The 14898-nt window shown below is 49.1% G+C and overlaps 1 protein-coding gene across 9 annotated transcripts in view; it reads right to left on the minus strand.

The window, feature by feature from the left end:
* The window catches only part of DGLUCY (D-glutamate cyclase), a 161316-nt gene that overhangs the window by 20640 nt on the left and 125778 nt on the right, over positions 1–14898 (minus strand). For all 9 annotated transcript variants that reach the window (XM_033191602.1, XM_033191603.1, XM_033191599.1 and 6 more), the window contains 2 exons: positions 7808–8068; positions 2870–2969 (listed from right to left, as the gene is read on the minus strand). In XM_033191602.1, the coding sequence (XP_033047493.1) occupies positions 2870–2969; positions 7808–8068 (361 nt within the window). The remainder of the gene's footprint in view (positions 1–2869; positions 2970–7807; positions 8069–14898) is intronic.

Consider the following 14898-nt stretch of genomic DNA (forward strand, 5'->3'; position numbering starts at 1 on the left):
AGGCCAAGGCAGGTGGATCACTTGAGGTCAGGAGTTCGAGAACAGCCTGATCAACATGGTGAAACCCCATCTCTACTAAAAAATCAGCTGGGCGTGGTGGTGGGTACCTATAGTCCCAGCTACTTGGGAGGCTGATGCAGGAGAATCGCTTGAACCTGGGAGGTGGAGCTTGCAGTGAGCCGAGATTGCACCACTGCATTCCAGCCTGGGCAACAGAGTGAGACTGTCTCAAAAAAAAAAAAAAAAAAAAAAAAAAAGTCCAGCATTGGAATCCTCAGCAATTTCTTTAGTAGGGTCAGAGGCTATAAAAGCAGGAGGCCAATGGTCAGGGGTGCTATGGGGGATGGGAACATTGCTGGTGCCCACCCAGATCCCCTTTGTCCAGCAGGGACAGCCAGGCCGAGAGGCTAAGAGTATTGGCTGCTATTGGCCTGCCGCTGGCCCCTTCCAGGAACTTGTTCAGTTTACAGACACAAAACAGAAGGAAAAGGGCTCAAAATATAAAAGGAATGAGTCTAATACAAAGATAAACTTCTTTAGATAGAAACAGAGAAATAAGGGGCACAGATGGCATAGTGGTCAGATGTGGACTGCGGCAGCAGATCATCTGGGTTCTGATTCCAGGTCCTCCTGCCACGGGTCTTGAGCAAATTGCTTACCCTTCCTAACCTTCATTTCTGCATCTGTAAGGTGACATGACCCCAGCGTCTACCTCACACAATGTTCGAAGGGAAAAATGAGCAAATGCACAGGAGACGCTTGTTATGAAGCCCTGAACCTACTTAGTCAGTATTAGTAACTACCTGTAACTACTCAGTCAGTATTAGTTACAGTGATTATTGTTGCTATTGTTACTAGCAGGAATCCTGTTTTGACAATTCAATTTAAGAACATGCAGGCTGGGCACAGTGGCTCACACCTGTAATCCCAGCTCTTTGGGAGGCCGAGGCAGGCAGATCATTTGAGCCCAGGAGTTTGAGACCAGCCTGGGCAACGTGGTGTGGTGGCATGTGTCTGTAGTCCCAGCTATCCTTGGGAGGCTGAGGTGGGAGAATCGCCTGAGCCCAGGAGGCAGAGGTAGCAGTGAGCCAAGATCACACCACTGCACTCCAGCCTGGGTGACAGAGTGAGACCCTGTCTCAAGGGGGAAAAAAAAAGGCAGGCACAGTGACTCATGCCTGTAATCTCAGCACTTCAGGAGGCTGAGGCGGGTGGATCACCTGAGGCCAGGAGTTCGAGACCAGCCTGGTCAACATGTGAAACCCAGTCTCTACTAAAAATACAAAATATTAGCCAGGTACCGTGGCGGGTGCCTGTAATCCTAGCTTCTTGGGAGGCCGAGGCACAAGAATCACTTGAACCAGGGAGGCAGAGGCTGCAGTGAGCCAAGATTGCGCCACTGCACTCTAGCCTGGGCAACAGAGTAAGACTCTGTCTCAAAAAAAAGAATATACATATTGTACTTTTACATCTCTCTCAATCCTTCCAAGACAGTGTTCTTCAAAAATCTCAACTCTGCTATAAAAAATAGTATGGCCGTTCCTCAAAAAATTAAAAATAGAACATACCATATGTTCCAGCAATTTCACTTCAACTTGTGTGTCCAGTGGAAGTGAAAGATTCAAGGAGGTATTTGTCCACCCATGCTCATAGCAGCAGTATTCAGCATAGCCAAGAGCAGGAAGCAGACCAAGAGCCCACTGCTGGATGAATGCCAAAACATAATGTGGTATATACACACAAGCGAATGTTATTCAGCCTTCAAAAGGCAGGCCATTCTGGCACATGCTGCGACATCAGCTTTGAGGACATTATGCTAAGTGAAATGAGCAGTCACAAAAGGACAAATATTGGATGATTCCACCACTTACACAAGGTGCCTCGAACAGTCAAACTCATAAAGACAGAAAGTAGAATTGTGGTTGCCAGAGGCTGGGTTGAGGAGATGGAGAATTATCTTTGAATGGAGCACAGACTTTCAGTTTTGCAAGATGAAAAGAGTTCTGAAGATGGATGGAGATGATGCCTGCACAGCAATGTGAGTGTAGTTTTATGCCACTGAAGTGTAAGCTTAAAAATGGTTCAGAGAGGCCAGGCACGGTGGCTCACACCTGTAATCCCAGCACTTTGGGAGGCCAAGGTGGGTGGATCCCTTGAGGTCAGGAGTTCCAGACCAGCCTGGTCAACATGGTGAAACCCTATCTCTACTAAAAATAGAAAAATTAGCCAGGTGTGATGGTGCGTGCCTGTAATCCCAGCTACTTGGGAGGCTGAGGCAGGAGAATCTCTGGCACCTGGAAGGGGGAGGTTGTAGTGAGCCGAGATTGCGCCACTGTACTCCAGCCTGGGCGACAGAGCAAGACTCCATCCCCCCATCCAAAAAAACAAAAAAGTTTGACCATAACACACAGTAAGAAATACACACACTTGCACGTACACAGTCTTATGAGGGAGTACTTACCATTACTATACAAGATATACAATGATGCTGTATTTCTATTTCATTTTCCAAAGATGCTGGATACCCCAACTGAAATGATTTCACTATTATCTAACATGTCATGACCCATAGTTTGAGACTGAGAAACTTCTAGTCTTTTTTTTTTTTTATGTCTATGTCTCCCCTCTATCAGGAAGATATGCTGTCCCTCTCTACTGACCAGGGATCTGTTACTTCCAGAGATGCTCTGTGAGGCCCCCAGGACACCTTGAAACCCCCAGCTTCATTTGTTAGTCTGGTCCATGAGAACCCATCTTCCTTGGCTCATGGCTTCGTTCCCTCTGAAAGGCTCAGCTTTGCTGGCTAAGTTAAGAGCGCATATGGGCGTTTCTACTATCCGCCACTTAAACTGGGATGGGACATACGTACCTAGGTGTTTGTGGGTCTCTGTCTTTGCACAGGAATGCCTGGGCAGCTTCCACTGATCCACCTTGGTAAGTTAACATCGGGATCGGCGTCTTCAGAACACCTTGAAAATAAAGGCAAGCGGGGCACACATCAGCTCTAGTGTTGGATTTTGGAAATTCACGTTAGCTTTTCAAAAGCTTCTTTGAAGGCTATCATTACTGTTATTGAACAACATCTATCTGTAGAACATGTTAGGTAAGCCGAAGCCACGACACACAGCATACTTAAGTTACTTTTGGTCCTGGGTAAACTCTAGGGTTGACAGGGGTGGAGGGCAGAATCGGGCTAATACAGCCTATCAGATATGCCGCAGGCAAGGTGCCCATAATACTGCGGGAACAGTGCCTGTTCTGGCCCACTGCCGTCACGAGGGCTGGGCACACATTTATATGCCCTTGGTGACAGTGCGCCAGCCCTCTGCTAAGCACTTAATGTGAACACTCTGATTTAATTTTACAACAATTCTATGTGATAAAAACCATCATGGCCTGGGCGCGGTCCCTCATGCCTGTAATTCTAGCACTTTGGGAGGCTGAAGTGGGTGGATCACGAGGTCAGGAGATTGAGACCATCCCAGCTAACACGGTGAAACCCCGACTCCACTAAAAATACAAAAAATTAGCCGGGCGTGGTAGGGGCGCCTACAGTCCCAGCTACTCGGGAGGCTGAGGCAGGAGAATTGCTTGAACCTGGGAGGCAGAGGTTGCAGTTAGCTGAGATCGCGCCACTGCACTCCAGCCTGGGCAACAGAGCGAGACACCATCTCAAAAAAAAGGAAAGAAAAAAACAAAAAAACATCATTATCCCCATTTTAAAGAGGAGGAAAACTGAGGCTCAGAGATGCCAAACAACTTGGGCAAGGCCATGTATATATGCCAGTTTCATAGCTCCAATTCTCACCCCAAATTCCCACTCACTCCCTACCTCCCTGCATACCTTCAGGGAAGGTCAAGAACAACTGCAGGAAATTCCCAGAGTCTGTGCCTTGGGTTACTTACTTATATTGGAGTGATTTCCAAAAGTGAATCAAAGTGAATTTGACTCTTAAAAATAGGAGTTTTTAATTACAAAAAGAACACATATTGTTGTAGAACACGTGGGAAATACACAAAAATCCCAAAATAAAATAAAATGAACTTGGTTTTCATTAACTGATCTATCTCACAGCAGGTTGAGGTAGAATCCCAGCATATTCACTGGCCAAAGACGAAGTCTCCACACAGAGCTTAAGACGGGAGGGAGCTGAAATAATTTTCATTAAAAGGCCAAATTGCTTTTACATTCTTCATCCAAATGTAATGGAAGTTCTGCAAAATCCAATATAGCAAATTCCACCCTCTGAGCTCCCATGAGGACGAGAGACAAGACCCAGCTCTGAGTGGAGTCTGGCAGGCATCTCCAAGCCAGGCTGTCAGGTGAGCAGAGAGGGCAGAGCAACTTCTGGGAAGGGGGCAGCTGAAAATACCCGGCAACACCGTTGTCCGACGGAAATGAGGGTTGGCCTGCGAGTGGTGCTCTACGCCGTTGTCAGCCCTTCCTCCTGAGGCCTTTCTCTGCTCTACGGAAACACAGCCCCTTGCCTTTCCTCTGGCCTCAGCGCCGCTCCTTCTCATCTCCCTCGCTACCTGCTCCGCCCTTCTCCTCCTCCTCTTAACACTGGGAAACCCAGGATGCAATCCTGGGTCCTTTGCTCTGCCTCCATTTATTTCCACGGTGATTTCACCCAGTATCTTGACTTGGGAGCCCACCGACACGCCAACAGCCTCCCAATTTCTCCTTGCCCATGCTGCTCTCTTGAACCCCTTATATATCACTAACTGCCTCCTTGACTTCTCCACTGTGTGTCTAACAGACACCTCATACCTAACAGGTCAAACATGCATTCTTCTAAAAATTATGGTAAAATACATGCAACATAAAATTTACCATCTTAGCCTATTTATTTATGTATTTATTTATTTAGAGACACAATTTTACTCTGTTACCCAAGCTTGAGTGCAGTGGCATGATCTCGGCTCACTGCAACCTCCACCTCCCGGGTTCAAGCAACTCTTGTGTCTCAGCCTCCCACGTAGCTGGGATTACAGGTGTGTGCCACCACACCTGGCTAATTTTTGTATTTTTAGTAGAAATGGGGTTTTGTTATGTTGGCCAGGCTGGTCTTGAACTCCTGACCTCAAGTGACCCGCCTGTCTCAGCCTACCAAAGTGCTGAGATTACAGGCATGAGTCACTGCGCCTGGCCTGTTTTAGCCATTTTCAAGTTCAGTAGCATAAAGTATGTTCACATCGTTGTGCAACCATCACCCCTATTCATCTCCAGAACTTTCTCATCATTCCAAACTGAACCCCTGTACCTATAAGCAACTCCCCATTCCCCTCTCCTCCCAGCTGCTGGCAACCACCATTCTACCTTCTGCCCAATGAGTTTGCCTACTCCAGGCACGTCATATGAGTGGAGTCATACAATATGACTGGCTTAATCCACTTCTCAAGATGTCCTCCAGGTTCATCTATGTTATAGCATGTGTTGGAACTTCCTGCTTTTTTAAGGCTGAGTAATAATTATCTACCACATTTTGTTTATCTATTCATCCATCGATGGGCACTTGGTTTGGTTCCTCCTCTTGACTATCGCAAATAAAGTGCTATGAGCACGGGGGGACAAATACCTCTGAGTCCCTGCTTTCCTTTTTGGGGGGTATATGCCTGGAAGTGGAATTGCTGGACCCTATGGCATCTGCTATTTTTAACTGTTTGAGCCACTGCCATCTGTTTTTGATAGCATCTGCATCATTTTACAATCCCTCCATCAGGGTGCAAATGTCAAACCTGGACTCTTGATTTACCCCTAAACATGCCAGTCTTCCCCATCTCGGTTCACGGCAACTCCATCCTTTCAGTTACCAGGCCGCAAACCTTAGAGCAAGCCCTGATCCTTCTCCTCACACCCATATCCCATCCATCTGGAAATCATGTTGACTGCAAAATAGATACAGCATCTGGCTACTTCTCACAATACCCCCTGCCCTCTGTATCTATACCTTGTGTCTCTTTAAGTTCCTTTGAAACCAGAACTTGAGACTTGGATGCAGATAGTCTCTTGGGAGATGGTGCCAGGAAGCATGTGGGAGGAACAGGGAGAGTGAGGCTGGGAAGGAGGGAACATGCACCTTCAAGGTTGCTCCTCTACAGAGTGGGGGCTCAGTTCCACTAGGACCTGTGTGTCTCCAAAAGACAGGGGACAGGTCACTTAACCTCAGGTCCTGTCCCCCAGGGGTTGAGGGTGCCCTGAAGCCATCAGCCAGTGATTCCACATGGCTTTGGAGAGGTCCTGCAGGGCCCTAGCTTATGGCAGGGCTCAACTGGGTCAATGTGACTCAGAACTTCCACCGCAGTGGCGGCTGAAATCAGAAGTGGGGTTGAAGGGATATGCCATGAGGCACCCCCACTCCAAACCGTCCTCCTCTCCCACCTTCCATAACTCACCAGTCTCCCATTTCCACTCTTGTCTCTGCACCCCAGTGATCGCTTACAACTCACATAGAACGCGGCTGTCCCCTACTCAGAGAAATCCCGGGCTCCCCATCTCACCCAGAACAAAAGCCCAGCTGCCCACAGGGTCCTGCGAGGCCCTGCCCCATCTGGTCCCTGTTACCTCTCTGTCCCTCATGCCAATTCCCTTTTCCTCATTTACTCCAGGCCAGTCAGCCAGCATGTCATCCTTTCTTAAACCCACTGGGCCCCCACTCCACCCAATGGCCTCTGCCCCAGCCATGGCCACAGCCCAGGATGTCCTTCCCTCAGCCAGCCCAAGCCTCACGCCCTCATCATCAACCTGAATTCTGGACTCAAAGGCCACCTCCTCCAGGGGATCTTCCTGGCCATCCTGTTTAAAGTGACAGCTGTCCCCCACTGCTGCCACCGCCCAGCCCCTCACTCTCCAGTCTCCTCATCCTGGTCCATTTTCCCCATGGCATCATCACTCGAACACACTGTGCCTACATCTTACATGTTGTTTCTTGTCTGTCACACTCTGCTGGAAGATACTCTCTGTGGGGGCAGGACTGTTGTCAGTTTTGCTCACGGGTGGATCTCAAGAACCTAACAGAGTGCCTGGCACATACTCGAGTTCAACACGCATTTGCTGCATGAAATGGATTCTGCATGTACAGACACAGGCTTTTGGAAACTTCTGACACAATGGCTGCGTTAGGGTATGCCTTACTGGGTTTAAAGCCCTTTTTAAATGCTAAAAGGAAAAAACATACCTCTGAAGAATGCATTCTGAGGGACACAGAGCGATCGGTAGTGGGAGGCAGGTGAGATTCACCAGGCTTCCAGCTCATGCCTGATAACACTTCCTGCAGGATGGAGGTGCGGTGAGTAGCGGTTGTTCACATTGAACCTGAGGCTGATTCGGTTACATGTATAGTGGAATTACAGCTTTGAGTCTCCAACACCTGCAGCAATAACACCCACTGGGTGCTCCAGGTGCAGCCCTGCCCATCACAACCAGGTGGGATGGATGTCTGAGCCTTTCAGCCACTTCACACTCCACTATCCTCCCCAGCTCTGGTGGTCCAGGGCTGCCCCCGTTGCTAATACTCGGCAGGTCATTCCCCCCATCGCACAGGGAGAACAGCAGGTGTGCAGGAAGGATCCCACGCTTTGGAGCCTGGTGGATCCAAGTTCAAATTCCAGCTCGCCATTTCCACCTGGGAAAATCCCCTGGACCTCTCAAAGCCTCAGTCTCTTCGTCTATAAAATCAGGCTATGCAGCTTACAATGGAGCTGTGAGCTGGAAGGAGAATGCTCTGTGCTGCAGATGTGGATTCACTCCAGCTTCCGTCCACAAAGCCCATCTGGGGAAACGGACCAAGCGCATCTCACTGCTCACCTTGCTCAATAGCATCTTCGACAATCTTCTGGTGCAAGTTCCAGGCTCTCTGGTCAACGATTATGGCTACCTCCTTCTCCAAGGCCTGCAAGAAGGCGGCCAGAGCAACAGCTCCTGGTGGACCATCTGTCTCTTCTGGAGGCTCATGATTGAAATGCGTCGGGAACCCAGTGGTGATGAGCACTGAGCGGGCATGGGACAGCGAGAGAGAGGCCTTCAGCAGCTCGTCTTTACAGAGCAGGTGTCCAATCCCCCGGTTCCCTGAAATGACAAAAATAAAATAGAATGTAAAACTAACTATCTTTACTTTTCAAATTGTTTTTATGTATTTATTTATGATAGGGTTTCGCTCTGTCATCTAGGCTGGAATGTAGTGGCACGATCACAGCTCACTGCAACCTTGAACTCCTGGGCTCAAGTGATCCTCCCACGTCAGCCTCCCGAGTAGCTGGGCACGCGTCACCACATACCGCTAATTTTGTTGGCACTTTTTTAAAAGATAGGGCCTTGCTATATTGCCCAGTCTGGTCTCAAACTACCAGGCTCAAGCGATCTTCCCACCTTGGCCTCCCAAAGTGCTGGGATTACAGGCGTGAGCCACCACACCCAGCCAAAAGTGATTATTTTTAAAGTAGAAACTTTATAGTGAGAGCAGTTTGGGTTTTGTTTTGTTTTGTTTGCTTTGTTTTTTTTGAGGACTGCGGCAGAGACTGCAAATTGCTCATCACAGTGTATTCTACCCCTCCCCCCTGACCCCAGCAGTGAAAGAGAAGGGGGTAAATGACTGAGGAGCCTCCCTTCAGTCAGGTATGGCTGCAAGATTGGGTTCTCTCTACTGGATCGTGATGGAAGTGACACATGCCACCTCTGGGCCTGGCATGCACCTCCACACGCACCTCCACACGCACCTCCACACGTACCTGCACACGCGCCTCCACACGCACCTCCACACGCGCCTCCACACACACCTGCACACGCACCTGCACACGCACCTGCACACGCACCTCCACACGTGCCTCCACATGCACCTCTAAGCTCGTTCCCTTTTCCTGGCGGCTGGAGTATTGACAGCCAGAACCTCCTGGGGGTCACAGGACGTAACGGCAGACCTGCAGGGTCCCCTTCCTGCTGACCCAGGACACTCACCCTAGAAGACCCGCCCTGGTCTGCTGTGTGAGAGAGGAACACACTTCTGTTGTATTTGAGCAAAGCATCCCAGGGCTTCTAGGTTACAGCAATCTAGCAAACCCTAACTAATACAGGGAAAATATAAGAGGGAAGGGAAACAGTACTGTCTTAGCTGGGGATTCCCTCAAAGAAGACCCCTAGCACAAGGACCTGGGCACAAGTATTTCAATGGGAGGTGATGCCAGGAAATGCAAGCGAGAAGATAGGGAAAGGGGAAAAAAACAGTAAAGGATTGTGAGTGAGCAAGTTAACTTTAAAGGCAACGAGGGCTCAGCGCGGCTTGAGATTCTCTAAGAAATGGTGAGGTCCTCGCAGCACAGGGAGACTGGGCATTTACCCACCTGCCCGTTAGGGCGTTGAGTCCTCTGCACCTCCAGGCTGTGCCTGCTGTGATGAGGGAGACTCTGGAGGGACAGAGGGCGTCCTCAGACGGAGCAGAGAGACCCGAGACCCTAAGGTAAGAGGCTGTCATGCTGGGAGCCACCCATAATTTTATGCAAGTGAACCCAGGTGGCCCAGAGGATACAAGTGGGGAAGCTGCAGTGTGTGCTACAGATGCCCACCAGTGGCCGCCAAGCCAGGTAGCCACTCTCATGAGGTCCTATTGTGCCTTTGTCTACATTCAGGTTACCTCAGAGCAAAACAGTGCATGCGAAGGCAGAGTGTGTGACACAGAACTTCCACTCTGGCGGTGGCTGAAATCAGCAGTGGACTGAAGGGATGTGAGAGGACACTGGCTTACAGTTGAGGTGCCTGGAGAATATGAAAGACATGGGGTTGGCTGGGCGGGGTGGCTCACGCTTGTAATCTTAGCACTTTGGGAGGCCAAGGCAGGCTGATCACGAGGTCAGGAGTTCAAGAGCAGCCTGGCCAACATAGGGAAACCCCGTCTCTACTAAAAATACAAAAATTAGCCAGGCATGGTAGCAGGCACCTGTAATCCCAGCTACTCAGGAGGCTGAGGCAGGAGAATCGCTTCAACTTGGGCGGTGGAGGTTGCAGTGAGCCGAGATCATGCCACTGCACTCTAGCCTGGGCAACAGAGTGAGACTCTGTCTCAAAAAAAAAAAAAAGAAGACATGGGGTTTGGATTTCTGTTACGGAGGAACAGTTCCAGACTTAGGACCAGGAAACTTGCATTCCAGTCCAGGTGCTGGCATATTGTAGCTGTGTGACCTTGGCCTCATCCCTTGACCTCTCTGAGCCTCAGTTTTCCCACATGGAGAATGGGAGGTAGTCCAGGTATAGGAGGGTCACGGGGACATGGCCCCTCACATAGTGTGCTGGGAGGCGTGGACACTGGAGCAGTGCTATCTGGAGGGTGATTTCTGTCTTAGATTTGTGCATTCCACTGGAGCCAGCAAGTCACTTCTCGTGCCCACTATTCCTAACAAAGTCATTATGGGCATGTTCACAAACAGTCATAAGGATGTTCATCACAGCATTGTTTTTGGCATTAAATAACAGCATATAAATAAAACAGCAGAACATTTGTAAAACAAAATTTTAGGTCAGGCACGGTGACTCACATCTGTAATCCCAGCACTTTGGGAGGTTGAGGCAGATGGATCACCTGATCTATCACCTAATCCATGGTCAGAAAATCAAGACCAGCCTGGCCAACATGATGAAGCCCCATCTCTACTAAAAATAGAAAAATTAGCCGGGCATGGTGGTGCACACCCATAATCCCAGCTACTCAGGAGGCTGAGGCAGGAGAATCACTCAAACTTGGGAGGCAGAGGCTGCAGTGAGCTGAGATCGCACCACTGCACTCCAGTCTGGGTGACAGAGCAAGACTGTCTCAAAAAACGGAGGGGGGCGAGGAGAAGAATAACAACATTTTTAAGTAAAAAAATTGGGATGTAACCTACTTCCTAGGGCATGGTGAGCACCAGAGGGAGAAGAGGAGAGTGAGAACTTGGTCAACTGTAAATTAGTCAATACATTTACGATGATTTTATCATCAGTGCTAAAATCATTACTATAAACCCTATATCCCTCATATTCCCCAGGCACCTCAAATGCAAGCCAACACCCTCTCAAAAATGACTGAGTGGGCCTATTCTTATGCCCAGTGAGTAATGCTCAAGACACTGTTATGAATCTTCTATCTGCTTATTTAATATAGTGGGGATCAAAAGCATCTGTTGTTCTTGAGGATTAAAGATAGTCCTTAACAGATGACATCAACACATCCAACAACTGTAAATCTGCCTCCCCCAGCGTCATCCTTCAAGCTTCGTCTTGGCAGTCTGCACAGCATTGATGGATGGTGTTTGTGGCTGAACGCTTAGCTCGTTTTATTAAGCAGTGGGTGCAACACGTCTGCAATAAATTTACTTCCCAATTACTTTTATTTTTTAATCTGAGCTAATGATAGAGTTAATAATTCATCTTCCCTCATGACCCTGTGCTAAATGGAGAGCCATCGGCTTGGGTAAGAATGTTTGTGAAGGAGAAGGTACGGCAGAAATTTTAAAAAAATATATCCATCCAGAGCACCAGGAGCGGTGGCTCCTGCCCGTAATCTCAACACTTTGGGAGACTGAGGGGGGAGGATTGTTTGAACCCAGGGGTTCAAGACCAGCCTAGGCAACACAGGGAGATCCCATCTGTACATCCATCCATCCATCCATTCTTCCTTTCTTTCTTCCTTCCCTCCCTCCCTCCTTCCCTCCCTCCTTCCCTCCTTCCATCCCTCCCTCCCTCCCTCCCTCTCTCTCTCTCTCACATCTTGCTCTATTGCCCAGGCTGGAGTACAGTGGTGCAGTCATGGCTCACTGCAGCTTCAACCTCCTGAACTCAAGTAATCTGCACACCTCAGCCTCCCTAGTAGCTGGGACCACAGGTGTGTGACACCACCACACCTAGCTAATTTTTTTATTTTTTTGTAGATAGGATCTCTCTACGTTGCCCGGGCTGGTCTTGAACTCCTGACCTCAAGTGATCCTCCCACCTCGGCCTCCCAAGAATTAGGCATTTCTAGGACTGGTCTGCACTGTCAGATTCGTGACAGTGCTGGCCAGCAGGGGAAGGTCTCAGCCTGTCTGTTTTGGGGCTCTGCCCAGCTGCCATAGGCTTTAAACTGGCACTGGAATCAGTCCTGTCTGGGCCCTGGGAGTCTGGCCCAGAGAGCTGACCGCTGATGTGCAGGCTGGCCTCACCCCTCAGCTCTCCACGGAGGTCAGCCACCATTGATCCAGGTAGCTACCTGCATCTCCCCACTGGTCCACCTGACTCTGGGGAATGAGAGTCAGGTGGGCCGGTGGGGAGGCCACATATGCCTTCTCTTCAGTCATTCCAGGTGCCAAGGGTGGTTTGTACCCCAGGTTTAGGAGCACGGCCCATGAGAAGGTCCAGAAGACGGACTGGTGTGTGAACCAGGAGTCACTGGAGCACTCTTCCAACTGCCCAGGCAAGACTGTGACTTACCGTTTACATTCAGATTCTAATTTAGCTGACATTTATAAATCATGGGCTTGAAGTCAGCAGACATGGGTTCAAGTTCTGCCCTGACCACCTACTAGGTATGTGGACTCTGGTAAGTCTCTGCACCTTATCTGCCTCAGTTTCCTCACCTGGTAAATGAAGTTAATCATAGCTGCCTCCACATAGAGTCATTGGGAGACTTTAATAAGATGAAACGCTTAAATGCTTGCTGGCAGCCTGATGCCTGGCACAGTACAACTTGGTAGGTGACACCATTATCCTTTTTTTGCATCACAACCCAGAGAGGTAGGCATAATTGTCATTACTCCTGTTACGCTGATGAGGAAACTGAGGTATGGTCTACGCTGTCATTCTCTCATGAGTGTTTGCCAACAAAGGAATTTACCACGCACAATGGCAGGTGAAACTGCAGGCTCTGCTGGCCACCTGGGATTAGAAATTCAGCCCTTAAATGAAGACATAGCTGGAAGTTAAAAGCCCCTCAGCCAGCTTTCAGCAAACCTCTTTCTAACTGGAATCAGCAGGGCCAGGCACGGTGACTCATGCCTGTAACCCCAGCACTTTGGGAGGCTGAGGTGGGCAGACCACTTGAGCTCAGGAGTTTGAGACCAGCCTGGGTAACATGGTAAAACCCCGTGTCTACTAAAAATACAACAAATTAGCCAGGTATGGTGGTGCCGGCCTGTAGTCCCAGCTACTCAGGAGGCTGAGGTGGAGGATTTCTTGAGCCTAGGAGGTGGAGGTTACAGTGAGCCAAGATTGCATCACTGCACTCCAGCCTGGGTAACAGAGTGAGACCTTGTCTCAAAAAATAAAATAAAATAAAATAAATAACTAATTGGAATCAGCAGGTCCCCTAGGGGATCTCACCAGCCCTCTCCCACATACAGAAGGCCAGCGGTTCCAAAGCCACAGAAGGGCTATCCTTCTTCTGAGATGCATTATACAATATACAAGTTGACTGTAAACTGTTGTGAGGCTGTGGCTGTAGGGTCCTGCCCCACAGGGATCCCCAGAGAAGTAATCCTGCCCCTAACACTATCCCTGCTGCCTAGTATACAAATAATCTATTCCATGCCCAACCCCAGGGCAATGGCACAAAAGGGAGAGATCAGGGACATCATTAAATCCATACAGGACAGGCTGGGTGGTCCATGCCTATAGTCCCAGCACTTTGGGAGGCTGAGGCGGGAAAATCACTTGAGCCCAGGAGTCCAAGACCAACCTGGGCAACACAGTGAGACACCGCCCTCTCATCTCTAAATAATAATAATAAACTAGGCCGGGCGCGGTGGCTCAAGCCTGTAATCCCAGCACTTTGGGAGGCCGAGACGGGCGGATCACGAGGTCAGGAGATCGAGACCACCCTGGCTAACACGGTGAAACCCCGTCTCTACTAAAAACTACAAAAAACTAGCCGGACGACGTGGCGGCGCCTGTAGTCCAGCTACCCGGGAGGCTGAGGCAGGAGAATGGCGTGAACCCGGGAGGCGGAGCTTGCAGTGAGCTGAGATCCGGCCACAGCACTCCAGCCTGGGTGACAGAGCGAGACTCCGTCTCAAAAAAAAAAAAAAAAAAAAAAAATAATAATAATAATAAACTACATAAATAACTGTTTTAAAATGGTGGCAGTTGCCTACCTAGAAACCATTCTCTCTTTTTTTCTTACCTACCTAACTCCATCTGCTTCTGGCTGGCAACAGGCCCAGCAAATAAACTCAACGAACTTCCTCACATGTTTAGTGTTAAAGTTTAGAACAACAAGAAAAAGCCAAAAACGACTGGGTGTGGTGGCTCACACCTGTAATCCCAGCACTTTGGGAGGCTGAGATGGGTGGATCACCTGCGGTCAGGAGTTCGAGACCAGCCTGGCCAACATGGTGAAACCCAGTCTCTACTAAAAATACAAAAATTAGCTGGGTGGGGTGGCACGTGCCTATAGTCCTAGCTACTCAGGAGGCTGAGGCAGGAGAATCACTTGAACCTTGGAGGTGGAGGTTGCAGTGAACTGAGATTGTACCACCGCACTCCAGTCTGGGTGACAGAGTGAGACTCCATCTCAAAAAAAAAGAAAGAAAGAAAATGCCACAAAGAAGAAAGCAAGGCTGGGCACAGTGGCTCACGCCTGTAAACCCAGCACTTTGGGAGGCCAAGAGTTCAAGACCAGCCTGGCCAACATGGTGAAATCCCATCTCTACTAAAAATACAAAAATGAGCCAGGTGTGGTGGTGCGTGCCTGTAATCCCAGCTACTCAGGAGACTGAGACAGGAGAATCACTTGAACCCGGGAGACAAAGGTTGCAGTGAGCCGAGATCACGCTATTGCACTCCAGCCTGGGCAATAGAGTGAGACCCTGTCTCAAAAAAAAAAAAAAAAATCATTCATAATAGCACTACCTAGAGACCATCAATGTCAGTATTTTGGTGTATTTAATTTTAGTCTTTTTGAG

The sequence above is a fragment of the Trachypithecus francoisi genome, unplaced genomic scaffold (genome assembly GCF_009764315.1).
Source record: "Trachypithecus francoisi isolate TF-2019V2 unplaced genomic scaffold, Tfra_2.0 Lachesis_group3, whole genome shotgun sequence".
Lineage (NCBI taxonomy): Eukaryota > Metazoa > Chordata > Mammalia > Primates > Cercopithecidae > Trachypithecus > Trachypithecus francoisi.